The sequence below is a fragment of the Osmerus eperlanus genome, chromosome 17 (assembly GCF_963692335.1).
Source record: "Osmerus eperlanus chromosome 17, fOsmEpe2.1, whole genome shotgun sequence".
Classification (NCBI taxonomy): Eukaryota; Metazoa; Chordata; class Actinopteri; order Osmeriformes; family Osmeridae; genus Osmerus; species Osmerus eperlanus.
The window spans coordinates 2,871,633-2,899,439 of NC_085034.1; the positions used below are offsets into that span (position 1 = coordinate 2,871,633).

General features: G+C 46.9%; 2 protein-coding genes across 9 annotated transcripts in view; both read left to right on the forward strand.

Moving 5' to 3' along the window:
• Positions 1–7,087: 7,087 nt before the first annotated feature.
• On the forward strand, positions 7,088–12,118 carry tnni4a (troponin I4a). Its single transcript, XM_062483035.1, is given in 7 exon segments — positions 7,088–7,226; positions 8,779–8,814; positions 9,831–9,872; positions 9,977–10,108; positions 10,628–10,717; positions 11,187–11,354; positions 11,562–12,118. Coding segments are annotated over 6 exon segments (528 nt in total). The 5' UTR covers positions 7,088–7,226; positions 8,779–8,799; the 3' UTR covers positions 11,643–12,118.
• Positions 12,119–15,633: 3,515 nt separating this feature from the next.
• cald1a (caldesmon 1a) overlaps positions 15,634–27,807 on the forward strand; it is a 36,536-nt gene continuing 24,362 nt past the window's right edge. For 2 of the 8 annotated variants that reach the window (XM_062483007.1, XM_062483005.1), the window contains exon 1: positions 15,635–16,030. The gene's annotated coding sequence lies outside the window, so the exon portion shown is untranslated. Of the gene's footprint in view, positions 16,031–19,554; positions 19,605–27,807 lie in introns of all 8 variants that reach the window. The other 6 variants (XM_062483009.1, XM_062483004.1, XM_062483002.1 and 3 more) reach the window with 6 other exon arrangements.

A 27,807-nucleotide genomic window follows, 5' to 3' on the forward strand; every position in this document is an offset into this window, starting at 1 on the left:
GATAGGTCAGATGTGTCGCGAACACTTCCAGTGAATCCTTGCGAAAAAGCGGGGGTGATTGTACGTTTGGGGGTTTTATACTCCAAAGAACAGGGGGGTCCCCGTGAAGGTGACCTCTTTCATTGGTCAGTTACTCCCCACCTGGGCGTCGTCCTGAGATCTGCCCAGGTGTGAAGTGGCTCTTAGCTTTGAGTTCCGTTATTTCAACTGTCCATGGAATGCTTAAACTTCAGAATATAACAATACAACATTCATAAATGGTTTTGTTAGTATGGTACAATCATTTTGATATCAAGATTGGCTGACTTAACTATACCTGAAGGGAAGTTATAATCAAACCTCAATTAAACAACGTTTTAAGTAAATGAGAAAAGCACACATTATAACACATCAACTACTGTCATTGAAATAGTGTCCATGAGCCATGTAGTCCTTAAGATTATGTTCATAAATCCAGAAAAGTTAGTTCTCCCTTAAAATCCTTTGTCTCCATACTGTAAGACCATTTTAGTCTACCTTCTGACCCCATGCTGGGCCAGAAGCTTTGAAGCTCCTGCTCTGGGAAATAAGGACAAGGGGGGAAACCCCCTTTCTCCTTGTCGGGGGTAGGGGAAAGGTGTGATGGCACGTGGTTTGTCGGTGACTTTGCTACAATACATAAAAAACACCTTTCAAAATGACCCACAACAATCTCTGTCCACTGAGAGCTTGTAACAATCTTCCATCTCTCACTAGAAGACAAATAAACAACTGCCAAAGCCATCAAAGAGAGAATGTTGGAAGGACACTGATCTCTGATCTCAGAGTTAAAGCAGAGGCTTTTCCCAGCATACAGTGTCTGGTGTCATTGCCAGCCTAAGGTAGAGATTGCGTTTGGGGCTGAGTTCTCCCAGTTACAGAGTCCTGGTTCCATCAGACTTGTTGCTAAGTGAGGTCAATGAAGCACCAGACGTGAATAACCGTAGCAGAAAAAGAGCAGAAAGACACACAGAGACAGAGACAGCACAGTACTGGGAAGGAAACTCAGGATTGTGGCCCAGATTTCTTTCTCCTCAAGGATTTTAACTTACACACATATACACACACGTGCACACACACACACAGAGAAATGGATGAAAGCCCCACTACACCGACATTGACAGAGCTAAATTACCCTGGCCTTCTGTTATTTGACAAGTGTTGGAATGCTCCCCATTTGCAGAATTTCACAGCACGGATATATTGCACACCACTAAGAGGAATTCATATCCAACCCTTGTGTGTATGTGTGTGTGTTCTTGTGCATCTCTATGCATGCGTGTCTGTGTGTGTGTGAATACCATCCAGACTCAAGTTTTTAACCCTGCCCTAGCTGCTCACTTCTATTGTTACAGATGTCGATACACCTGTGGAATCTGATGAATATGGTCAAAAGTGGTCATACGTTATTTCCACTGATATGTCGTGTTCAAGGACACTAGCCAGCATTCCTCCAGCTATTATGAACAACACTGAAATGTGAGCGCACACCTTACTATGTACCTCGTTATCTTTCTCCCTGTCTAGTCCCCAGTATTGATAATTGCTTTATATCCCCCCGCCCCCATGTGAATCAGACCCTATCTAAGTATTTTGAATAACGCAATCTGGATGGGAGGGTGGTGGTGGTGGGGGTTGGGGGGTGGATGAGTACAGACTCAGAACTGGGCTTTCTCGAGGACTCCAGACGACCGGATGAGAGAGTAAGATAGCATCTCTCTCTCTCTCTCTCTCTCTCGCTCGCTCAATCACATGGCAGCTCTTTGCCAGGCGATGTGTTTGGTATTCCAAATATAGTGCAGATTAAACTTCACACCAAACCACAAAGGACGCTGTACCCAAATTGTCTAGCTCCATTGTGGGTGTGTGTGGATGTAACTGTATGTGTGTGCGTGTATTGGAGTACGTCATGAGATAACCGTATCACGATGTCCGGAGAGCAGGGAAGCTAATATAAATGTGTGCAAAGGACTCTACTCTGCTTGGCTCTGATTTGCTCTTCTCTTCTGTACTGAGAGACCGACTGTGATTGTGTACCATGAATGAAGGTGTGTGTCAACCAATCATAACACCCAGACATCCATGCCATCACTGGAAATATTGTGTGTGTGTGCCTGCAGTGTGTGTGTGTGTGTGTGTGTGTGTGTGTGTGTGTGTGTGTGTGTGTGTGTGTGTGTGTGTGTGTGTGTGTGTGAGTGTGTGTGTGTGTGTGTGTGTGTGTGTGTGTGTGTGTGTGCCTGCAGTGTGTGTACGTATGAGTGTGTGAGTGGATATCATTAGAAGAGTGTGTCAGCACTGTCAGACTGCGGGTCCTTTCTGTGAGCTGTCGTGGGTTTCAGTTCACCTCCGTTTTGAATTAAAACCATATTTATTAGCTTCCAGTCCTCGAGTGTCTTGATGGACGACGTGTCGAGGGATGGATGTCTGTCGCCATCAGGGTTCCTCTCTCCCTTCAACGCCTACACTCCCCAATCATACCGTAACAATAGACGTCTCCGTCTTCTCATTTTATTTGTTGCAATCTATGCAGACAGAGAGTAATTTGTTCAGGGTTATAAGCTAATTAGCAGACACCTTATGGTTCCTGTAGGCTACAGCTTATGTTGTTCCTGGATGTGTGTCTAGGGGGAGTTATGGGAAGTGAAAAGAAATAGAAGAATCTGTGTACCACTTCATCAACAGGAAATTCATCCTGGACCGAAATCTCATCCGACGTAACGGTATTTACAGATGAAACGAGACATTCTCATTCGGCATCACTTGATTGCGCGTCTTTGAACGTACATTCACGTGAATGTAAATCGTATGTTTGTATATGATTAGCAGGATGGAGATGCATGGCAGCATCTCTCCCCTGTCCCCATCCTCCAGTGGGAGTTGGTAAATCCCCCCTGGAGCCCTTCTTCATCGGCTCTGCTGAGGTCTAAAGCCTGACCCACCCTGCAGACTGGGTCAGAGGTCACTTCACCGACGGCCACATCTTAGACAGCCGGGTGTGCCTCCCCTGACCTCTGACCTCTGACTGCGTTCTGATGTGACCCTGCGCTGCCCTCCGCCGTCAGCCATCCTCATCTCCCCCCCTCCTCACCCTCCTCACCCTCCTCTCATGTCTCACGCACCATCAAGTCCCATGACAGCAAACAGCATTTCCTCAAGATCCCCTAGGAGCGGTGCATTTGTGTGTGTGTGTGTGTGTATGTGAGTGTTGTGTGTGTGTTTATGTGTGTGTGTGTGGGGGGGGGTGTCTGCATGTGTGTGCGTGTGCGCCTGTGTGTGATAAATGACGCCACCCCCACACAGCCAGATGTTTATGTATTTGAGTACATTCAAGCACAAACACATAATCTCTGCATGAGTGGCAGCTATAGATGCCACTGTTCACAGCATCCTGCTTTAGAACACCACAACAATTCACAGATGGGACTCCACGATAAACCCTTATCTTTCCATTCCTTTGTGTGTTTGGGGGATATGAATGCATCTATCCATTCCTCAGAGTACATGGGATGGAAGTCCTTGTGGTTTGCTCTGTGGAGCCCCTCTAACTTTGTTTACATATTTACAAGCCTCTCATTAAGAGTTAGCGTTCAAAGCTTCTTCCTCTCATTCTGTCTGCAGTCCTTCAACGCTCGACCCAGCGAAGCCCTGCCCCCTAGTGGTTGAACTGAATTACGCACCACTGCATGTTCGAGTGCCAGTCCAAGGACAGATGAAGGAACCAGAAGAGGTGCTGAATAACAGTGTGATGCCATAACTATAGACTGATGAATGTTTTCTCTACTCAGAAGACCACACTGATTGACTCACCCACACATGAAAGGCCCTGGCTTTCACACACAGACAACCTTGCCTCCCTTTCAGCTCTCTGAGGAATATTTCAAATGAATTCTGGGTAGCTGTAATCCTAAATGGCTTCTAGCTAAAAGCACACCTTAATTGCTAGCAGTTGGAATGGAATTTCTGGAGCTTAGAGTCGCTGGTGTGTGGTGGTTTACCCAACCATGGTGCCAGGATTACTCAGCACAGCGAGAATCATACATATGGAAATTCCATCACCTCATGATCCCCACATTGAAAGAATCCGAGAAAGAAACTAGCATAGTGAAATACCCACCATGCTGTCCTATTTCTTCACTCGGCTGGATTGAGGGCAGGGAGAAGGAGTAAAGGGAGCAGCCTGTATTTATCTCCGTATCCCCCACTGAGAGAGGCGGACTCGGAGCAGAGCTTGGGCCCGTGGTTCACAGATGCTTCAGAGTCCTGTTCAAAGGGCCCCTCTGCCGAATTTACTCCCCGCGCGCTGATTGGTACACCGCTCGGTAAATATTTGATGTTGCGTCCTCCTCGTGTCTGAGAGCCTGGTATCGTCTTCCCACAGTTGTTTTTAGGTCAGACTGAGACATCGCCTGGGTTGCTGTTTCACAGAACGGGACAGGGGGGGGTGGGGGGGGGAGGGTTGTTTGAAATGTGCCCCAGTTCAGAGGAAGGCTTTGACTTTGTGTAAAGTGTGTCAAAAGCTGGTTGAGGGATGGAGCAAGCGAGCGAGGGAGCGAGCGAGGGCCCCCTGCCTCCTGACGCTTTGCTCCCGTGGAGCTCTCTTCCTCTCTCTTTCTTCCTCTCTCTCTCTTCCCCTCTCTCTCTCTCTCTCTCTCTCTCACCCTCTCTCCTTTTCCATATATGAGCCTTTCATCCACAGTGAACCGTACTGTAGACAAGAGCAGCCGAGGCGACACCACCAGAGAGTGAGGAGATGTGTTGTTGACACAAAGACTTCTGTGTGCTTCTATGACTGGGTACCCACCTGTAGGTGAGGGGGTGAGGTGAGGGGGTGAGGTGAGGGGCTGAGGTGAGGTGAGGGGGTGAGGTGAGGTGAAGGGGTGAGGTGAGGTGAGGTGAGGTGAGGGGGAGACTGCACGCAGTGTGAGGCATCGCCAGGATTGTTAGTGTTGAGGGGGTGGGGGAGAAGCTATCTACTACAGGATGGTTCGTTGGGGACCCAGTTAATAGGAAATCGTTATGTAAATCCAATCTAATTAAAATGAGACCCACAGTACTGTAGTCTTAGACACACACAGGGAGGCCTGTGGTAAATCATATTAGAACTGCAGCTCATTTGCATCACCAGTGTTTTTATTCAGGAAGGATATTAGATGCAGTCTTTCAATAAATATTCATACTATTAACATGGGTGTTTGAGGACAGATGTTGTCTGTGCTAAATGTCATGAGGCCTGAATCTGGGCCATCTACTTGGACCAGTATAAATAATTTGTTTTCTTTTAGCAGTAGAATCAATGCAGGATCCAGTCAGAAGGCTCATCAAATTCACCTCTTGGATTATTTCCAAATACTCTAAGGGGTTTGATCAATGTATTTGATGTGCTTGATGTCTGTTATTATGCAATATTTGAAATTGATGTGTCAAATGACTTGACGGAATTGGCCGAGAACCCCGCGCCCGTGCAGCTCAGAGGAGAATAAACAGCCACTAAGCTGTGGGTAATTCCTCTGACTGGTGTTATTATCCTGCTGGTTAAGAAGGGAGCTACGCAATAATAATGACTGGCATTTCTCTCCATCTGCACGAGCCGCGTTGAGACGGGCAAAGTCAAATCAAACACGGGCGCGTCAAATCACTCCAATCAGCAACACACCCGACAGCCTATTAAACCTCTTATATACCACCACACCTGGCTTAGTGTCAGATCAGACACAAAGAGAGCCTGTCTCAACCCCACCCACAGTGTCCAAATACTGGAGGTACGTTTGTTTCATCTAGGAGTCTTGAGCTATTGGGTCTGCTCCATGGCCTGAATCAAGCGCACCCACTAACTGATACAATAGCTGTGATCTGGGACATGGGTCTGTTATCTGATAATTGTGTTGGTTTAACCCCCTGCAGAAGCTGAGTGGTTAACTAGGCTGGAAACGACCTGTATGCGGAGGGGCACGTTGAGATCATAGTGACCCCCCCCCCCCACCCGCACCCCCCACAGGAGGTGTTGTGTTGCCCTGCATCACACCACACCATCAGCTGCTACTGAGCTATTCTGGACCCGGGAACAAGACCAGGGACAATTGCAGGCATACCTGCCTGACCTGTGGCGTGTTTGTGTGAGTCGATACAGAAGGGAGTGGGGTTGAGGGGCGAAATGTGTATGTGTGTGTATATAGTAGTGCCTTTGTTTGTTGGTACATGCCCTCTAACGTTCTATTGTGGGCGGAGAGAGGTCAACAGGGCTTAGGACACAGAGTACCAGTCCTGTGGGCCCTGGTCTGGCTACACACACACACACAATTTATAGATTTCTGCTTCATGGGACTACAGAGTAAATGCACAAAAGCACACACCCACACATATCATCTTCACCTGTAATTAGCCCCTCATCGCTGCTCTGGTCTGATCTCATCCAAGGGCCTGAGGCACCGGTGAATCACAGCAGCGGACAGCCTCGTAAAACGCTCCATTAACCAGTTATGAGTCTTTATGAGCCGCCACCTGACCAGCGGAGCTGTGTTGTCTTTGGAGGGGTCATCACAGGAGCAGATATGAGCGTCCTCCAGCAGAACGGCCTCTGGAATGACTGTTAGGGCTTCCCAGCAAACAGGGCCCACATTTAACACGGCACACTCGCCGAGACACAAGGTTCTCAAGGCCGAGAGAATATGGAGGACATCTCTGCAAGGGGAGGGAGGAGCTGGGGAGAAAAATGTATAGTTCGAGATGCAAGAATGACCTCTTGAAGAGGTCTCTTTCAAACCAAGTCAATCTTCCACAGTGTCTGCTCCATCAGCCTGTGTGTTTGTGGAGTGGTGTGGAGGTGTCTGGAGTGTTCCTGTGAGGGAGTTAGGGTGGGAGTTTGGAACAGGGGTTGGACCAGGGGTTGAACAGGAGAGAACAGGACAGGGAAGGACAGGTGTGTTCTATGGCACAGGTAGGTCAGAGCAAAGGTAGGACATTGATAGGACACGTTTAGGTCATGGGTAGGACAGTTCAGGAGTAGGGGAGACGCCTTGAACTTGGTGTGCCTGTGATGCACTCTAATGTGACCAATGTGGAGCCGAGAGGCGTTGCATCCGGAGGGACTATTTTAGCCAGCCCTGCTCTCAGAGGGGGAACACAACCCATAAATCAATCATCCATATTCACAAACAGCTTTCTGCCATCCAACATTACAGCAAAGCTCACACTGGTTTCTTTCTCTACGGGTAAGTGATCTGATTGTGTAGGGTAGATAGAAATTCTGGATAATGGAAGGGTTCTGACAGAATGTTTGTTATGATAAGAGTGATAAGTAATTAGCCATGTAGGAATGTTTTGTTTGGTAGTTGTTGTATTGTTAACAAGAGGGTTCTGTAGCTGACGCTTTAAGGTCATCATACACAAAGTTTACGATCGGTGTGTGTGTGTGTGTGTGTGTGTGTGTGTGTAACCTCATTCTAACTTGCAAGGCTGTTGTGTTGGAGGTCATAGACCATATCTTCCTTACAATCTTGATATTTCCAACCAAAACTGAATTTATAATTTGTATTTTATTGTATTAGAATATTGTATTTGAATAATGTTAGAATGTTGGAGCACAACATTTAGGGTGTGTGTATGTGTGTTTCTATGTATGTCTGCCTCACACCACCACATGTAAGCCCTCCAGAAATGCGACTGTATGTGTGTGTGTGTGCACGCGCTCAGGGCGTGCGTGTCTGTGTGTGTGTTAACAGAGAGCTAATAAGGCCTGCTGCGCTGTGTCACAGTGAAGGTCACCAGTTCGATCCTTCTGTGTAATGTCAGAGAGCTGACATTAAGGCAGACAGGCCTTTCCTCAGTAGGAGCGCAACGCCTTGGGAGATGAAGCCCCGCTGCTCTCTACGGTCCTCTAAGCCTCAATAACCAGGAAGGATTAGCACCTGTGTGGTAGCACTTTGCTTACGGGGTGTAGGAGCATGCGGAGGATGAGAGATGGATAGGTGAAACGTGTCCACCTGACGGGTAATGTCAGGTGGCTGAGCGGTGAGGGAATCAGGCTAGTAATCCGAAGGTTGCCAGTTGGATTCCCGGCTGTGCCAACTGATGTTGTGTCCTTGTGCTGTCAACGTGATGACCGGAGACAGTAGACTGACAGACCGGCATACTACAGAGAGACAGACAGACAGACAGACAGACAGAGAAAGATAGAGCGAGGGGAAGATCAAGAGAGAGAGAAAATAGATAAAAAGAGACAGGGTGAATGCTAAGAGAGACAGACAGCTTAAAGCGAGAGGAAAATAAAAATCGGAGGGCCTCGCTACAATTACAGCCAGATAATCATCCAGGCTGCAGTCCAATAGCTGCAGCCATGAGTGTGATTTGTGTTCAATTACACCGGCTCATAATGTTTATGGGTGCAGGACAGGGATGGTGCTAACCTATTGGATTCCTTTTACAGTATATGAGAGAATCATTGCTGAATGTAATATTGCTACCTGTGTGAAAAATGATCCAGTAGATAGGTTTTATGTGACCTTGCAGAAGGTGTCATATGCTACACCACACGTCATATCCTAAAGGTACAATGCGTGAATTTATATTATTATCATGTCACACAGTATCTCACACATTCCTGTTCCAGTCTGTGACGGTTATATGACGTGATCATGCGGGTTGTAATCTGTTGTGTATGCCATGTGGAGCCCTCTGTGTGAGGCACTGCCAACTTGGCTCTGCAGTCTACTGGCTGCAGGCTTCTAACAAACACTGACCTCAACTATGTTGGCTCTCCACCAGGGACCCTAGCCCAGCACAGCCATGTCTGAAGGGTAAGTCTCTCCACTGTCAATCAGCAGGAATTACTTTATTTTCACCCTGTGATGGAACAAAGTAACCACCTCTATTTTGGCTTGTTTGTTTGTCTTCTTTTTGTCTTTGTCCTTTGGACGTCTTTTGTTTTCTGATTTCCTTCATGCTTGGCGCAGACCGGTGAGTGTTTTGAAGATATGGATCCACATATCTATGCCCTGTTGTTGTTTGCGTGTGAAATAACAAACCACCTTAAAAGGACCAATTAAATTTAGCTCAGTAAATGGTCCATCCGTAAACATTTTTAATTTTAGTCATAAAAAACTGCACACCATGCCTGTCTAATTGCCCTAACAACCTGCCAACAGCTAAAAGTGCTACATTTAGAAATCAAACATTTACTGGCAATTTCAGAACACCAGCGGGTATTGCGTCACCACAGCCCTGGTCAGGAGTTAATCCACTGCATAATGAAGAGGTCCATCCACTACACTCACACTGCACTCAACTCCACACGACCATTAAGCCGCAGGGCAGGGCCGGCCTCCACAGCCCCACAGGGCCTCAGCCTGGGTTCACCCCCTGGGATTAACACCCCACACTCTCTAATCTACAAAGCAGCGGATGGGCCTATCAGCCCTTGGGGACTAAGTCCATCCAGCTCATGTCTACGTGAACACAGCAAAACACAAATCCCCACTCCCTCCATGGGCAAGACCGTGTCTCTGGGAGCAGAGGTGAGTGTAGGGTAAAGGTGGAACACCTGGACTGAGGCAGTCCTAATCAGACTAGACATCCTGAGCATGGTCCCTGGCCTGTCTGTAATGAGCCCTCAGTATGCAGGTGAGCTAACATCGTTAGCCTGGCTAATGGAGTCTGCTCAACTGTTTGTCGGTGCGAGAGAGAGAGAGAGAGAGAGAGAGAGAGAGAGAGAGAGAGAGAGAGAGAGAGAGAGAGAGAGAGAGAGAGAGAGAGAGAGAGAGAGAGAGAGAGAGAGAGAGGAGGTCTCTGACTATGTCTGTTCTGCTTCTCTGTTTCAGAAAAAACCCAAGTACTCAGCAACCCGCAGGCTATTACTGAAGGTATTGTGGGTCTGATACACACACAAACACACACACACACCCACTTAAAAGGTCTTGTAATGGTAAGACTATTAAAGATGCTCTGTTCTGATCCCTGTTCACAGACCAAACTTTTGAAAAAGGCAGACAGCTTGTTGGTGGAGGAGGCGCAGAGACAAATCGAAGAGAGAGACACCACCCTAAAAGAGAAAGCTCCGCCCCTCAAACTATCCGGCCTATCCATACAAGAGCTCCAGGTTGGTGGCCAATCACAGACCTGGTCAGGAAACATGCACCTGCACAACAAGGAGATTTGACTGTGGTGAACAGGTCTAAACAAGATGTCAGAAACAACATTTATCTGGAAACAATGCTGATCAAAGCCCGTTCAAATCTCCCTAATGACAGCTTCACTGCAGACAGACAGTCTCCTGTCTGATCCAAACACAAATAACTGGGGCACAGACAGACCACTGGCACGTCAGGGGGTGGAGGTGGTGGTTGGGTTGGGGGGGTGTATATGAGCAGGACAGCCTGACACTGAGCCAGTGAAGTTCTCGTCAGGACTAATCCCTGGTGCTTTACTAGAAAACACTCCCTTCATCTCTTTCACATACGCCAGAACAGCTCCACGCAGCCTTCTCCTGTCTGTCAGCCTGACAACTGACTGGAATCCCAAACCTGTTGCTTTTAAAGAGCTTTTGATAAATTTCACACACTTACTGAGCAGTCCTTGGTGGCTTAGATTATATTGAGTGTGTACTATGTGTTCACAGGACCTGTGTAAGGATCTGCACCAGAAGATTGACGTTGTGGATGACGCTCGCTACGATATAGAAGTAAAGGTGGCCAAGAATGACAAAGAGGTACTCTCTTTGTGATGGAAATGAACCTAAGTTTACACTCTTGGGTTTATGATTCACCGAGACACACTCTGTGATTACCTGAAGTAACCTGAAGTCTTTGAAGGAAGCTCCTTCTTCCAGCCTTTGAAAATATTTACATCTCAACAGCTTTTCTCTTAGTAGCTTTTCTCACCATTGGCTTGTGGACCGATTTACCAGGCAAAGATTGCACCCATTCTAGAAATAAAAAAGACTTCTGATTGAAATGAGGTTTATAAAATGAAAAATCATTGTTTGTATTTGTGCTCAGGTCTAGTCCAGACTGAGGTAGCCTGCCACTCAACTGCATCAGTACTTTGATATTTTGCTTCACATTGTGAGCAGCTCTATGTGATGGGTTGACAGTTGGTTGGTTTGACAGTGTTACCAGACAGGCTGTTGATGAGGCTCTGTGGTGTGGTTCTGATGTCTGATGTGTGGTCCCGGACAGATCGAGTCACTGAGCCAGAAGATGTTTGAGCTCAAGGGACGTAAAAGACCTAACCTTAAGAGGGTGAAGAAGTCAGCTGATGCTGTGCTCGGGGCCCTGACTGAAACCAAGTCCATGAAAGCAGACTTCAAGGCCAAACTGAAGACTGTGAAGAAAGAGGAGGAGAAGGTTAGTCACAATCTGGAGAGAAAAAAAAATCATTCTAATATTTTCTGTTTTTTGTCTTGTTTTTGCCTTGGGATTGATAAAGTACCAACCTACCTACCTACAGTATAGCAACAATAGAGGCTCCCAATGTGGTTCATAATACATCACGTGCTTCAAGCACGACTTTTCGCTGCTTCCTGTCTACATGATTTGACTTCCTGTCCACAGAAAGAGGAGACTGACTGGCGTAAGAACGTGGAAGCCTTGTCAGGGATGGAGGGCAGGAAGAAGATGTTTGCTGCACAGTAAGAAACACCAGACCAAGGAGAGCCTGTTTGAGCGTGACCTTGGGACATGGCTAGCAGCTACCCTATCATTCAGCTATTGTAGGAGTTCACCAAAATAAAACGTGCTGTGTTGTGAGGATTATGAAGTGTTTTAAAATGCAGAGGATGTGAGAGACTGACGGAACGAAGCAAACTTTTTGTAACAAAATGTCTGTGAGAGAAGTTGTGATTTTTATTTCGCTGAGAGTTTTCTGCTTATTTTTGGTTGGGAATATTACAGTGGACTGACCATGTGGAACAACCTAATATTATACTTTCATCATATCATTTGTGTAAATACATTTGATTTAGCCTGACGTCAAGCAATCGTTATGTGAAGAATCAATATGTGTGCGTGCCTGTGTCATTGAGATTTATCATTGATTGTCTTTCATTTGATACATTGACATGATGTAACTAAGCATTATGTATAAAACAATAAAATTAATAGCCTCTGTATTTCCTAATTTCTCTTCTCTTCTTCCCAAACTCAGACCAATAAGTTCTCACTCTGGGCTGCAGATGGGAGTATAGGTCATGACGTTGTACTAAGTTGGTTGAACTGAGGAAACATGACCGTTATCACTGTATTGCAGGGCTTTTTCCTCACTGTCCAATTACCGTCCCGAAGTGCAAAATGAACCGTCCCAAACTGAACTTGACCTGTACCAAAATGTAAATTCTTGTGTGTTTGCATTTTGACATTCTGACATGGGTCTAGGTTATTTGCAACACTATTTAAGTAATCCATACAGTCGTGGGGCTCAAATAAATGTCTAAATTTCAATGTGAATACACATTAAACACAATAGAATACACAATGTTCTTGCTTGTTTCATGGTGGGGCTAAAACAATTATTCGTGTGGCTGTAGTAAAAAGTTTCTAAAGGTTTGAAAAAGGTTTTAATTTATTTTTTTATAAAGGTTTTGAAAAATAAGTTTAGAGAAAAAAAGGTTTAGAAAAAAAAGGTTTTGAAAAAAAGGTTATGAAAAAAGGTTTTGAAAAAAAGGTTATGAAAAAAGGTTTTGAAAAAAAGTTTCTAAAGGTTTTCAAAATGTTTTGAAATGTGTAGATGTCACTTGTTATACATGATGATCACAGTAACATACATCACCAGCATCACTGCTTTACTTTATAAACCACTTTCCTCAGGCCTCCAGGGAAATGTGTTCCCCCAGGGAAATGTATTCCCCCTGTGTTCTCAGTGTAAAACACTGATGTATAGATGTAACTTGTTATACATAATGATCACAGTAACATACATCCCCAGCATCACTGTATTGCTTTATATAATTATAACACTGACTTTCCTAATTATTGTACAGTACAACAGTTTATTTGTGCCTTCAACAAAACGTAAGGTTGTGTGTTAAAAACGATACAAACACAATAATCTCATTAATAACAATAAACTAAAATACAAACAACCGTCCTAACAAGACAATGCTAACGAATAACTAGGCATGTTCAGTTCAAATTTGGATATCTTAGTACTGTAAATTACAGTAGTGCTTCTACTGTAGGCTACACTAGACGGATTAGCACTAGCTGTTACAGACTCTGAAAACAGTGACTGACTAATGATTGAGCAATACAACTTATTATACTATACTTTAAAGCCTGTATTTGATTGCAAATTGACTAACCAACATCAAGAAATGTACCTTGTGCTCATGGAAAGTAGGTAAAGTACACTATAAACTAATACGATGATATAAATCACATTCAGCTCAACCAAGCAACAAGAGAAAACTTTTGCACACGCATAAGAAAAGGGGAACTGAATTCTCTGGAACACCGGACAACGGGACGCCGTTAATTTAGAGCCCTGGTCATGAAGTTGGTTGAACTGAGGAAACATGATGACCATTATCCCCTTTCTGGTGTTGTAGTTTGCTCATTTCACCACCAGGGGACACCCAATACTATGTAGACACTGTCCAATGTTCAATGGAGATTAACCCTGACTTCTGAGATCTGCACCTTAAAATGTGTATAACTCAGTCAACGAGTCAATATATGTAGATTTTCTGTGTAACTTACTGGATCCATACTTGGTCCAATGTAAGGGATGGTACACTCTGAAAAGGGTTGTCTGCTTAAATAATGTGGCAGATATTTGCCTTCTTTGATAGGGAAACCATTTAAAGCAAATGTGATCACTGCAAACAAGAGATAGTGCTGATAACCAAAGACTGTGAAAGTTACAGCCCATTCACCACACTGGCCTCTTGTAAACCGGTCCAGCACAATACATGTCAGTGTTTTCCTATGGATCGTAGGCGACATTATGACCCGCTGAATAGCAGACACTCATATTAATGTACTTTCTTACATTTTATGATCCACAGATGGCCATGCTCTGATTGGGTGCAGATGCGGTGTCCGTGGTGATATCAAACATCCCCCTCGATGTAATATCTGACATGGAGGTGAACCCCTGCTTCAACGAGACTTGTTTCACTGCTGCTGTGGTCTGTGTCACTGTGACTTACACTGACACTGCAAAGAAGCTAGACTTGCAAACTCTCGTTTCGATTACCTAAAACGGCTGGTTATCGAGGGCAATTTTCAACATGCAGTTGTGCGTGAGATGCTTTGAGTATCTACAGTATAGAGTATCGCCCTCTTAGCCACAAAGTCAGATGAGAACCAGACAATTGTAGTGTCCCATCCTCATTCTGCTGTTAATGATTGTCTGCACAGTGACGGCAATGAGTCAGTCTTCTACCAGGCTGACAACACCATACAGCAAAATCACAGGTGTTATGTTCCAAGCATTCGTCCAACAATGTATTCAACTCTTCTGTGTCAAATTATTGGTTGGATTTAGGATACTCACAGATAATCTTTCTATTGGTGATACATGTTATGTTCACATGATGTCTCCTATAATGACTTGTTGTCAGTCCTCTTTACAGAGGAGACCACACATGTCTACAGAGGCAGGTGGGTTTCTTTTCCATGCAGGTAAAGCTCTTACCACAAGCTCTATGCATAGCAACGCTCATCGCTACCCAGACAACAACATAGCCATGTTTAGCTCCGGAGAAGTCTTTGAATCTATGAAGCCCCAATCTCCAAATATGTCCATGAAGTCGTATTGATAAACCCGCTGCTCATGTTGTAACTCCATCAGGGATTAAGTAAACCAAAATCTACTGTGCTGTGCTGAACACATGATGTCATCATGTAAATGTGGAACCTGCAACAACCATTATAACCTGTATACATGTCCCACATCCCAGGCCCAGTAGATAATCTAGGGAAATGATGCAGCAGGAGAGTGACGGTGGTTTAAGGTCCAACTGAGCGGGGTCATGTGTCTATCTGAACATGTTAAACTGGAGAGGTATTGACAGCTGTGACTGTACTTCAGTTTCTAATCCTCAGGGGGGTTTTAATATAAGCCGCACAGTAGCATGTTTGCTGCTGCGTGTGGCATTGTTGCTGCAAGGGATGTAAATTTCTGCTCCAGTGAACTAATGTTCTTAAGCACATCCTTTGTCCTGGTGATCATTGTTGCAACCATGGGACAAAGAACAGTATCCCTGTTCTAGTTCATGTAAAACAACAGCTCTATTGTGTTTCCAGGTTGGCCCTGCATCCTCAAGCTTGCTGACAAACAAAAGGTCAATGAACAGAGGGATGGAGGCCTGGTGTGATGTGTGGGCTGGAACTACTGGGGTGAAGAGGGACGTTTCCATGTCTGTGCAAACACGCGCACGCACACGTACACACACACACACACACACACACACACTTGAGTTGTCAGAAGTTTAAAGTGCCGTTGTATCTGCCTGTATCAATCAAAAGCACATCCAGTAACGACTTCAATACATTTTACGCTGCCTCTAAGTGCTTGTGCAGACGGACCCTTTTTCGCCAAGATTAACATTTCATATGATCGTTCCTGACGTAGGATTTTCTTCTAGAGGCCCCGTAAAGGATAACCAAAAAAGGGCATTCTCGCCTCAAAGGGAGCTCTGGCTGCTTGCTAAGATTCCAATACTTTCACTCCGTCAGTATTCATATCCCGACTTTAGCTCTTTGAAAACTGGAAGGTTTAGTTCATAACTTCTGCACTCGCTTCTAAACTTTTTTTCTTTTTTCTTGGCTACTTCAGTAACCGTTTTGGTTGGTGTTGCAATTAAAGCGGACCGCGACGATGTTCAGAGCCGGCCAGCTCATATGAGAGATGTGCGATTACTGTTTAAAGGGAGGGGCTTGCACAGTCCTGTAGTAGGCTATCATTGAATCCTGAGAAAACCGAAGCTCAACTCTGTTCCTCTCCGCTAACTGGCCTTCCTGGCGTTGTCTGTCTGCGGCGAACCCGAATTAAGAACAATAACTGTCACTCAACTCAACAGGTAAGTGCCGCGTCTTGAACAAGTAGTTTGCGATTCTTTTATTGTTGGATCGCATCAGAAGAAAAGTGTGCAGGCCTGGACGGCCACAATGCTTTGTATCCTGTAGTTTCACGATTCTCCACTGTAATTTTGTTAAAAAGCTATGAATGCACATCAGCGGGCGACGTCTATCCCATTACACCACTGTAAACTACATGCATCATGTGAACTAAGTTATTTGAACATAAATCATAAGCTAATTTACTTAAACTAACGAAAGCTTGAGTTGTAGTTTGTCTGTAGCAATTGTTGTGGGCCTTTTATTGATTTATTCTATAAAAAAAGTAGTGCTGTTCTCTCTGCTCTGTAGCCTACTTTGCTTCTGATTCTTATCTGAGGTGCAAGCACAGACCGGACTCAGGTGGGCCTCGAGCTATCTCCGTAGTACAACAACATAACAATCCCAGTTTACCAAAATGTGGTTTACGCAAGCAGTTGGGTTGAGGTGATGATCAAATCGCATTTGACATGGGAAATCAAACTCTACTGTTATGCCAAAGATGTTCTCATGTGGGGTTACTCTTTAGGCTTTTTAGTCGTGCAGTATGCAGGGCTACTCATCACAAGAGCGTTGTTCTAGACAGCCTCGCATACACCGGGACGCGGGGGAGCACCTGTTTGCGGTGTTTACTCCCAATTCCTGCATCATGGGATTTGAAGTTCTTTTTTTAATCTCTCCAAACCGTCTTGGAACAAAGAGCTGCCATACCACCAGGTGAATCCACATCGTTTCAATGTCACATTCCTCATAATCCCTCAGTCCCTGAGGCAAATCTGCCTACATATTCCACCTCACCTAACTGTTCTCATGTAAGTCTGTCTCTGATCTCTCTGCTTTCAGCCTGCAGCTCTGTCAGAGTGTGTGTGTGTGTGAGAGAGAGAGAGAGAGAGAGAGAGAGAGAGAGAGAGAGAGAGTTTGTTTGTGTGCCAGAATGTGTGTTCAAGTATGTGTGTCTCCAGCTCTATAGGGGCTGAGATTTCTCTGAGCAAGACAGGGCAGTAATTGTCCATGAAACGTCATCTGATAAGTCTGCCGTGTTTGTGAAACATGCAGGGAATGCCCTGACCTTATAAGGAGCAGAACCAACCTGGTGACAGCTGATTGGAATAGCCTCTGGAATGCATAACAGCTCAGGGTCTTCAGGCTGAGAGGGGAAAGAGAGGAGAGAGGAGGAGGAGGAGGAGAGGAATCTGGAGGTAATTCGTAGCAGTGATAACAAGGGTTTGGCAGCATGGGCTAGGCCAGGCAGGATGTAGGGAACACTGCCCTGTGTTTCCGGAGTCTGATGCCTGGCCTGTGCACTGCGGTGAGGGCTCTTGTTACGCACTCTCTCTCTCTATCACTCTCACTCCTTCCCTTTCCTTTTTCTCTCCGTCACTCAAGCTCACTTACTGTTGGTTTTTATCTATCTATCAAGCTGTCTGTCTCTCTCTCTCCCTCTTTCGCTCTCTCTTTTTCTAAGACTGTTTTTGGATCAGCTCTGTTCACTATCGGAACCATTGTCCTAAACCGCACAGCTGGGCCAGGGGTGTAGGAGGGGGTGGAGAGCAGGGAACTCACATACCCAAGGCCTGGAGGTTAGAGGAAGGGGGTTGGTTGGTTGGTTAGTGAGTCAGCCCAGAAATGTGGCCTCAGACTCTGTCCTGGACGCAAGGCTGGACCTGGAGCTAAGGAAGTGGATGTGGGCGTTATTGGAGCGTTTATTGTGGTGAAAGAGTGTTGATGTGTCAAAAGTAATCCTCCTGACATACCCTTTGTCACTGTCCATGTTTTTACAGTGTAATTAACATTGACCATATCATATAGTATATTGGATACGGTAATATGGCTGTGTTCAGGGTGTCAGCAAGCAAGGGTGTTTGACCGGGGCAGAGGGTTCTTGCAATAAGTAGCTTTCACTGGAGGGTTCTGTCACAGAGGGGTCACAGGAGAACGTGTTCACATTCCTATTCTTTAGGTTCTGTTCTAAAAAAATTGTGATTGACAGGCAGCTGGAGAGCCAGGGAGCGAGTCCTGGATGGAGGCCACGGTAGCATACTCCCTTTCAGTCCTCCAGCCTGCTCAGCCTTTGAATCCAATAGCATGTAATTTGAATGCACTGTACCCAGAACCGCACACTAGGTTCAATAATATGATGAGGTTGGAGCACATTCAGGGTGGAATATGCGGAATCTGTGTAACTCTGAACTGGGTGTCGTTCAATAAGTGGGAAAATCAGGGCATTCCTTGTTTGTGAAGTCAGAACTGGCTCGAGCTGAAACTCAAGATTCTATTTATTTAGGTTCCTTAAAATGTGCAACTAGAGGCTTTCATATGTTTGGTTAGTAATATATAAATCAAATCTAAAATTCCTCTCACTTTCTTTTTTCATATCTTTCCTCTGATGGAAATTCCTCTCTCTGTAATTTAGCTTTGGTTTGTTGTTCTTCGTTATCCAGCTAGGTTCTGCCAGAGAACGGTTCTGCATCAGAACCAGTGCCAGGATGGGTTCTCATGTTCCTGCAGTGCTGACGGTCCTGTAGAGTAAGCATGGAAGCCAGGTTCCCTCCTGGGTAATATGGAAGGAGGCTGTCAGTATTCACTTGTACTTGATTAATAGGGTTCAAAGTCAGTTGTTCTGGAAGTCAATTAGCTCGGTGAGCTTAAGCCTGAAACTGTAGCTCGGGGGCAATCATTGGAAAGGTTTCGGGGCTTAGAAAAGGCTGGCTATGGTTTCAAAACATCTTTTTATTCCCTTCAAGACACAGTGTACTTTTTCTCAACGCCCAACACTCTAATAGCCTGAATGGCAGTGTTGATAACAGGCACCTTAAACACTCAGACATATGTTTGCCAACAGTGTAGGCTTCTCTCCAGAGGTCTAACCACAGTAAAAGGCTATTTTCACATCCATCTGTTTTCACCCAAACTGTCTTTAAATGGTTGGTGTTGCAGGATCTCCCCGACTCCGACCGTGGTCTTATAAGGTAAAACTTTCCTGTTTGCCCTCCAGGTCTGGATGCTCAGCATCATGGGAGATGGCGGGTGCTGAGTTCACCATCCTTCCTCATCCATCCACCATGATGTCATTCCTAAAGACTGTTCTTTAACTAGAGCAAACTGTGTGTGTGTTGGAGAAGCAGGACATTGGCCCCTGGGCATCTCTTCATCTGATAAAGCCAGTACAGGAAATGTCTCCGTGAGCTGATTTGCTCTGTGTTTTCCTCTGGCCTCCTCCCTGTGAGACCCAGGCCATGCCAGTGTGTACCTCAGACTGCTCCAGTCTCTCTTCCAACCAGCACAGTTCAGTTTAGGATCCTACAACAGTCTGGATGATAATTCATTACATTCTTTATGTGAAGGCTCTTCAAATTGATTGTTAATATTAATAATATCCCCCTAATCACCCTTTTTTCTATTCACCCTTTCTATTCGGATCGCCCTTTTCTCGACCATCCATCTCTTCATGCTCCTCTTCCTCACCCCCTTCATCTTCTCACCCCAGAGTCCCCTCCCCATCCTCGTCCACAGCTGCCCTAAGCCAAACAAACACAGGTAATCACATGTTTAGTCCCATAATGGGGTACTCAGGGCTGTGTGTACTTAGTGAGGTAGGGGTGATTGGGGTGATGTGTGCAAACACTGAGAGCAGTGAAGTCATGTATTTACAGAATTAGCTAGGTTAGCTTGGGATACCGGGAACAGACACAGCAGTGTATGGCTTATAGGCCCTGTGGAGGCATAGGGAAGGTGTGTGTGTTTGTGTGTGTGTTTGTATAGGAGGTTGGAGTGTATGGTTTGCATGGGGGAGCGTGGTGATTTTATGATGAATGCAGGCTCTCATGGGATGCAGTGTAAGAGGACTCCTAGGTAACGAGCTCTCGGGGACTGACCCCAAGTTCACGCTCTGGCCTGTGTGAAGCACTCAGGCCTTACATGGTAACATGCATCCAGCTCGTACCTCTGCAGCATGGATCAGACAAGGTACTTGTGTTTGTGTGCGGAGCAGGGCCACATAGCTAGCAGGACTCAATGCAGTATCTTTGCGTTATGATCTGAACGTGAGCTATATATTTTGTCATAGTCTCTCCATCCATCCACTCTGCCTCTCTCTTTCTCTCTCTCTCTTCCCCCCTGCATCTCCCTCTCTCTTTCCACCTCTCTCTCTCTCTCTCCTGAGCAGGCCTGCCAGGCTGCAGCTTTCTGGCAGGGGGAGGAGCAGTAGTTACTGTTTAAGAGAGCATTTATAGAGTGTAGTGACTAATCAGAAGCATACCCAGCTATTTACATGCAAGCCTCAGAGGGAAGCGCAGGAATGCAGCGAAGGGAAAGAGGAGCGAAGGAGCGCGCGCCTCTCCTCCTCCATGTCTTTCCACTTCACATGTCACTGCTCCTCGAGGGGGGGTGAGGGGTGGGAAGGGTGAGGTGAGGTGGGTAGGGCAGGGTGAGGGGTGGGGGGTGGGAGGTTAGAGAGGGGGGGTGGAAGAGGGAGAGTGAAATTGATTAAAGCTGAAGATCAAAGACTTAAAATGGCTGACATGAAGTCCCCCCCCCCCCCCTAACACACACACACACTCAATATAATTTTGATCTGTGCATGTGGGTGTAAGAGAGAGAGAGAGAATGCCAGTTTGTACTCTACCATTCCATGGATCCTGGTAATCTATCCACAGAAGAGGAAGAGAGGAGTACAGAAGGTTAGTTTAGATTTGAATCAGTACCCCCCGGGTGATTCATCATTTAGCTTTGGTTTGTTGTTCTTCATTATACAGCCAGGTTCTGTCAGAGAACGGTTCTGATGTAGAACCAGTGCCAGGATAGGGATGCCGCATTTTGGCATGGGCACAAGCACTCCAGAAATACAGCCTTTCAAAAAAGCCATTTTAATCAGACGCACTCTGTAGGGAGAGAGGTTGGCATTGAACAGACTCTGACCTCATTAGAGACCTGCCAAAGGTAATTGGGCGAAACAATCAATCACAAATATTATTAGATACCCATTAGATGCCCGTTACAATTAAATAGCGAGACCTGGGGATAGGTGCAGAGACAATGACTGGATAGTGGCATGGCTGGAACATTCTGCAGGGCTACTTTCCTACAAAATAGATTGCAGAAATGTTAGAACAGAAGTAAATATTAATGTCAATGTTTAATATATTTAAAGAATCTGAAACGATTTTCTATTAAATGCAGTGTGTGTATATGTGTACTGTAGTGAGATGAACATTAATCATCCCTGAGTGCTGGTTCATTATCAGCTCGTTAGCTAATGATGAAGTTATTAGTAATCGAGAAGTCTTGTCTCGTTAATGCTGAGTTGTCAAATGCAGCCCTGTCTTATCTGTTCTTTACCTGCAATCTGAAAAGATTGAGAGTGTGGTGTATTGGCTGGATAGATGGAGGGGTGAGGTAGATGAAGGGGTGAGGTGGATAAAAGGGTGAGGTAGATGGAGGGGTGAGGTAGATGGAGGTGTGAGGTGGATAAAAGGGTGAGGTAGATGGAGGGGTGAGGTGTATAAAAGGGTGAGGTAGATGGAGGGGTGAGGTAGATGGAGGGGTGAGGTGGATAAAAGGGTGAGGTAGATGGAGGGGTCAGGTAGATGGAGGGGTGAGGTGGATGAAAGGGTGAGGTAGGTGGGGTTAGAATCGAAGTAAAGGGGGTTTAAATGGGAGAGGGAGGGGTGACAATCTGGCTGGCCTCATTAAAATCTGCTTTAATGAAACAAAACACAGAAAGAACAATGAGGTGTTGTTATGGCGAGCCTGGCTCTATGTCTGGGTCTGTCTGCGTAAGCCTCGACTGGCAGCGTTTCATGGGACAGTGTGTGTCTGGCCTGACCCCCAACCCCCACCACTACACACACACACACATGCACTGTGACAGCCATCTAGGAGACCACCTGGGATAATGGAGCCATTAGTTAAGCTTGGAGGTAATGACCAGTAATGGTACACCAGCAGAGAGCCTGGACCCAGGCCGGGGCACTGCCCCAAACACCCGTCACTCACACACCTAGGTAAACACAGCAGGAGAGTATGAAGCGTGTGTGTGTGTGTGTGTGTGTGGTGCAGGTGGAGATGGGTGAAGTCCCTAGGCAGCCCATATGCAGAGGAAGGGGTTGCGGGTTTGGACCCGGTCCTGTTCAGAGACTGGGTCTGTGTTCTTATCTCATTTACAGTTTTGCCACCAGCTATAAGAGGACCCACCGCCTCCTCACCACAACCTGAGAGACTACCCTCCAACAGCAAGGCTCAATTATTTACAATTTCATGCTTGTCTGAGATACGTGTTATTCTAATAAATGTAGGAATTAGGTGGTTTAAATACCATACGTTAACCTTTTGAGGTAGAATTTTATCCTCCATTAGGCAGAGAACGTCCCTGCAGCTTGATGGGAACTGTGGTAGAACAGTGTTGGTAGTGTGTTATGTGTCAGTGGTTCAACGTAAGCACTACTATAAAAAGACTTTATGGTTTAGAATTGTACAACAATGGCACAATGCCGATATGTTAAAGTAACTGAGACAGTCAAACACAAGAAAACTCAACACGGAGCTTCCTGGCCCACTGAGAGAGACAGACTGACAGACAGGAAGAGAGATATAGACAGTGAGCGAGAGAAAGGGAGACAGACAAAGAAATTGAGGGACAGAGGGGGAGAGGGGGAGAGAGAGGAGTCTTTGTTATGTGTTACTAGAGCTCTAGGGTTTCCTGGAATTTTCTGGCAGTGAATTCTTCGGTCCCATAACCGCAGAGAGACAGGAGGAATGGTGAGGCTTCCTGACAGACAGACAGACAGACAGACAGAGAGACAGACAGACCTCCTCGACAGACCCCAGGACAGACAAACGTGGAGGAGAGTAAAGAGCGAGCGAGAGCGAGAGGAGGAGACCTACCTCCCTGTGTACCTGGTAGATTAACGAGCCATTCTAGCCCTAGGGGGCCACACACATCCCCCTCCCCACCTCCCCATCTCCAGGACGTTGGCCGGCTGCCAAGCTAAGAATAACAGCCCGCAGAAATATGCTGCTCCAACATGAGCTGTGCTGCGGAGTTAGATGGTCGTAGAGGGCGAGGCCTAGCGTGGAGAAGACTGGAGGCACGATAAGGGTTGTGTCTGCTCACTATGGAATGTGTGGTAGTGAGACTGAGGACTGAGACGCCCCCCATGCTCCCCCCGGCCCACCAGTCTCAGAGCTGCCCCATGTCTTCTCTCCTCTTTACATGAGCTCGTGTCGTGAAGTTATCCTGCCGCTGGTGTTTTAATACAGTTTGTTTTCGTGGTGAACCAGTGTTTCCTACAGAAGACCTGTCTCACCATCTCTGTCTCTCACCCTCTCTGTCTCTCGCCCATCTCTTCCCCATCCCCTCACCTCTGTCCTGTATTCTGGTGAGGTCATCACTTGGCGCTCCAGTCCTCCTTATCTCCTATCTCCCCCCAGGAATGCTACCCCTTAGCTTGAAAGATCTCTTGTCACGTAATACCCTTGAAATCTTCAAACAGGCGCATTCCTCCAGCTGATTTACACATCTGAGCGTCATTCAAACCAGAGGTTGGATGGAGTTATACGCACCTCCCAGGAGAGAGAAAGTGTCGGACTGCGGTGCTAAGATTAGGTGTGGGGAGTAGGGGTAGGGGTGTCAATCATTTTTGGGAGGTGGGGGGCAGAAAAGGTCCTGGGCCCGTCCGGCCAGTGAAGCAGGATGTAGGCTACACAGGGAAGGGCCAGGAGCAGATGTAGGATGTGTCCTGGGGACTGTGGTCCTGTCAGTCGAGGGCTGGAGGGGGTAGAGGGCTGGTGTCTCCATGGCCTGATGGAGACTCCCATGTTTCCATGTAAGGCATGACTGGAACACGTTTCTCCCTGTGTGGGACTGACTGACTCGCCACTCTATCTTTACCCCGTTTTTTTCCTGTTCTTCTCGCCTGTTCTTTTTCTGTTCCTGAAAAACTTGGTATTTAATGGAGCCTGTCAGAAATGTACAACAGATACTTTACTCTTTTTTTTTTTTCTTCTTACTTCTTCTTCTCTGTTTGCGTTGTGGGCCCAGGGTCATTTATTTTACGGGATGGCAGGTGTCCGGAAATATGTCTCTGCAGGAGGACAAATCTTCTCGGAGGTAGAGAGGAATGGGGAGAAGGGGAGACAGGAGGGTGGGCGTGGAGGGAGGAGGAGGTAGAGAGGAATGGGGAGAAGGGGAGACAGGAGGTTGGGCGTGGAGGGAGGAGGAGGTAGAGAGGAATGGGGAGAAGGGGAGACAGGAGGGTGGGCGTGGAGGGAGGAGGAGGTAGAGAGGAATGGGGAGAAGGGGAGACAGGAGGTTGGGCGTGGAGGGAGGAGGAGGTAGAGAGGAATGGGGAGAAGGGGAGACAGGAGGGTGGGCGTGGAGGGAGGAGGAGGTAGAGAGGAATGGGGAGAAGGGGAGACAGGAGGGTGGGCGTGGAGGGAGGAGGAGGTAGAGAGGAATGGGGAGAAGGGGAGACAGGAGGGTGGGCGTGGAGGGAGGAGGAGGTAGAGAGGAATGGGGAGAAGGGGAGACAGGAGGGTGGGCGTGGAGGGAGGAGGAGGTAGAGAGGAATGGGGAGAAGGGGAGACAGGAGGGTGGGCGTGGAGGGAGGAGGAGGTAGAGAGGAATGGGGAGAAGGGGAGACAGGAGGGTGGGCGTGGAGGGAGGAGGAGGTAGAGAGGAATGGGGAGAAGGGGAGACAGGAGGGTGGGCGTGGAGGGAGGAGGAGGTAGAGAGGAATGGGGAGAAGGGGAGACAGGAGGGTGGGCGTGGAGGGAGGAGGAGGTAGAGAGGAATGGCGAGAAGGGGAGACAGGAGGGTGGGCGTGGAGGGAGGAGGAGGTAGAGAGGAATGGCGAGAAGGGGAGACAGGAGGGTGGGCGTGGAGGGAGGGAGGAGGCAGAGAGGAATGGGGAGAAGGGGAGACAGGAGGGTGGGCGTGGAGGGAGGAGGAGGTAGAGAGGAATGGGGAGAAGGGGAGACAGGAGGGTGGGCGTGGAGGGAGGAGGAGGTAGAGAGGAATGGGGAGAAGGGGAGACAGGAGGGTGGGCGTGGAGGGAGGAGGAGGTAGAGAGGAATGGGGAGAAGGGGAGACAGGAGGGTGGGCGTGGAGGGAGGAGGAGGTAGAGAGGAATGGGGAGAAGGGGAGACAGGAGGGTGGGCGTGGAGGGAGGAGGAGGTAGAGAGGGTCATTAGTCAAGCTCTGGGGTACTAAGTGTTTGACTGGGTATTTCTTGTCTTGGTGGGGAGCGTTCACTCACTAGAAGTCTGTCGGGTACATCGCCGACATGCTGTATTTGTATGCTGAACAGTATACATTGGGCCAAAACAGATACTTGGAGTGCATTTTGACAACATGTGTTCGCTGTAGACCAGACTGTTCAGTCCAGCCCTGCGCTGTAGACCAGACTGTTCAGTCCAGCCCAGCGCTGTAGACCAGACTGTTCAGTCCAGCCCTGCGCTGTAGACCAGACTGTTCAGTCCAGCCCTGCGCTGTAGACCAGACTGTTCAGTCCAGCCCAGCGCTGTAGACCAGACTGTTCAGTCCAGCCCTGCGCTGTAGACCAGACTGTTCAGTCCAGCCCTGCGCTGTAGACCAGACTGTTCAGTCCAGCCCTGCGCTGTAGACCAGACTGTTCAGTCCAGCCCAGCGCTGTAGACCAGACTGTTCAGAGACTGCCGGCAGGAGCGGCTCAGCTCAGAGAACAGCGACGACGCCTCATGACAGGGGCTTGGGAGTGTATGTATTGAGATTAGCTGACACTCTGGCTGTTTGGATCCAAACCGCCAACATATTATTTCAGGCGGTTTCGTAAGAGCGTGAATCTCCTCGAGCTAAAACCCTCCCAAACTCTAGCAAATACTTGTGGAAGGAGACGTAGCTTATTTATCACTCTGTTCTCTGTCGGACTAAACCTCCTTTCATCTCCTAGCCTAGGGTCTTCTACATCTGTGACTCTGTGACTTTATTTGACTTTATCAGCCTGTGTTTTAGTGTTTGTCAGGTACCCTGCTAGTCCCACAGTGTAGCAGCCAAACCTATGCTAATAATACTCTGTGTTCTTGACATGGTCCCAGAGATGCCAGTATAGAGTAACCATCACTCATGGAAGTCAGACAAAAAGCCAACTCCAGCCCTCTTCTGTGGTGTGTTTGCATGCGTGTTTCTGTGTCTGTGTTTCTGTGTGTGTGTCTGTGTGCGTGTCTGTGTGCGCGTGTGTGTGTTTAACTGTGCGTGCCTGCGTGTGCGCTCGTGTGAGAGCTATATCTCGCTGCACAGCATGTTAGAAAGGCACTTTTTTTTCTCAGTGAGGTTACGAGAAAAGGAGCTTTTTTTCCTTCCATATTTGGTCATATGGAGCGCGGCCAGCTGCAGTAGCCGTTTGATGCCGTACAAACATCCATGTTCTGTGGGATCTGTTCTTGTTGGCCCTTTCCCTCTCCCATAGAATCTGATAGAGGCTAGGACTAGTAAGAAAGTTGGTTTTCAAAGCACAAGGCCCCAAACCTCAAAGAGGAGAAAAGATTGCCCTTCTAAACTTGATCACCCCTCTTAAACCCTTCTGTGTACGCTGCAGTACATGTAGATAAAGTCAACAGTTTCCCTTTAAGAGGAAAAACATTTTGAACTGCATTATATACATTATATAATAAAAAGCTTTTTTACTGACATCCACTCTAGATTGTTGAGTCTCGAGTGTGTTTCTAGTGGAGGAGAGCCCATATGCTAACCTACCTCCAGAGGAGTGGACTGCATGTCGCCTACTCACAGTCCTAATGGATAGATGACTCACTGCCCCCATTGTCAGAAATCCGCAGACAAAGCTTTTTTCACAACCCTGTTTGTAGAAGGTTTGACTAGATTCCCTGGCATGTGGAGGTGTGTGTGTGAGTTCCTAGCAAGATGTTGGCTTGTTTATGGATGCAAAGAAAAAACGGTTCAGATTGAGTCATGCTGTGGATAAAGCGTGTGGCTCGGGCCTTGTCCGGTATCTCTCTGGTATGGAAAGTAATTTATATGTTAATAGAAAGTACATCATGTTTTTATGACATGTTAATGTAGTGATGTGAAGTTCATGAAGGGTGTGTTCCAGTTGTGAACAAGGGTGAAGTCCAGCATGAAACTTAACAATGTGCTCATGGATGTTAAAAATAGATGTGATTCATGGTCTAAATATACTAGAATATATCTCCCTCACACGCGCACGCAGACAAACACACACACACACACACACACAACAGCATCGCCAAGCCAAGACCAGGTTATCTCCCTGCCAGTGGAAAATGTCTTAAACCTTCCACTCTGTTCAAGTCAAAGAAAGGAGTTCCTTATCAGGATGATTGAGTGAAAATAGAGAGGATTGCTAGCCATGTGTTTTTGTATCGAGTAATTATGTCACTTATAATGAATACCTGTGGAATAAGATCATGACAGCAGTTGTGTAGTTCACAGTTGTGGCCAGCTGGCTCTGTATCCTGTGTGTTTCAGGGTGTTTCAGGGTGTTTCAGGGTGATGAGTGTGTTCCAGTGCTGTGTGTTCCAGTGTCTCCATCAGTGTGTTGAGTGAACCCCTTTGTGCTCTGGGGACACAGTGTTCAGGTAACCTCAGCAGTCTGTCTGTCTGTCTGTCTGTCTGTCTGTCAGGCTGATTCACAGGCTGAGGAGACATGGTGAGGAATGTGAACCATTGTCTGGGAATGCAGGGCTTTCCTTCTCCTTCTCCTCTTCCTTTCCCTGCCTCTGTTCC